General features: G+C 63.4%; 1 protein-coding gene across 1 annotated transcript in view; it reads left to right on the forward strand.

Annotated features, from left to right (window-relative positions):
• Positions 1-937, forward strand: part of EMIHUDRAFT_457934 (putative subunit of cohesin complex) — a 4,049-nt gene continuing 3,112 nt past the window's right edge. The window contains exons 1-3 of the mRNA XM_005776051.1: positions 1-96; positions 451-513; positions 768-863. Of these exons, the coding sequence (XP_005776108.1) occupies positions 831-863 (33 nt within the window). The 5' untranslated portion in view covers positions 1-96; positions 451-513; positions 768-830. The remainder of the gene's footprint in view (positions 97-450; positions 514-767; positions 864-937) is intronic.

A 937-nucleotide genomic window follows, 5' to 3' on the forward strand; every position in this document is an offset into this window, starting at 1 on the left:
CAGACCGAGGAGGAGCGGCGCGCGTCGACGGGAGGCGCCGTCGACCCCGCCGCGGCGCAGCAGCGCCTCGCGGCGACGGCGGCGGAGCTGGAGTCGGCGCGGCGCTGCCTCCCGCACACAGAGAGAGAGAGAGAGAGAGAGAGAGAGAGAGAGAGAGACAGAGAGACAGAGAGACAGAGAGACAGAGAGACAGAGAGACAGAGAGACAGAGAAAAAGAGAAAAAGAGAGACAGACAGACAGAGAGACAGAGAGACAGACAGAGAGACAGAGAGACAGAGAGACAGAGAGACAGACAGACAGAGAGACAGAGAGACAGAGAATAAGAGAGACAGAGAGACAGACAGACAGACAGAGAGACAGACAGACAGACAGACAGACAGAGAGACAGACAGACCGACAACGCGGCCGAGCCCGCGCCGGGTTCGAGACTGTGGAGGGTATGGGACCAGGCGCGCAAGGGGCTTGGCGAGAAGAGAGTGGAGGAGCGGCGCCTCAGGGAGGAGCTGGAGCAGGCCACGCGCAAGCCGCTCTCGCCCCACGCCTCGCGCCCCACATCTCCACCACACCTCCCCCACATCTCTCCCCACATCTCGCCCCACGTCTCTCCCCACACCTCGCCCCACATATCCACCACACCTCGCCCCACATCTCCCCCACATCTCCCCCACATCTCCCCCACATCTCCCCCACATCTCCCCCACACCTCCCCCACATCTCCCCCACACCTCCCCCACATCTCCCCAACATCTCCCCGTGTCTCGAGCAGGCCAAGAGCAAGCTGGCCGCAGAGCGGACGGCCCAGAAGGAGGAGGCAAAAGAGCTCGACAAGATGCTCACGCGGCGCAGCGTGCTGCAGACCAAGAGGCGACACACTCCTGACACACCACCGAGGCACCCCAAATGGAGACCGGACCCAAGGCACCCCCGAGGCACCCC

Source organism: Emiliania huxleyi (genome assembly GCF_000372725.1).
Source record: "Emiliania huxleyi CCMP1516 unplaced genomic scaffold EMIHUscaffold_286, whole genome shotgun sequence".
Lineage (NCBI taxonomy): Eukaryota > Haptophyta > Isochrysidales > Noelaerhabdaceae > Emiliania > Emiliania huxleyi.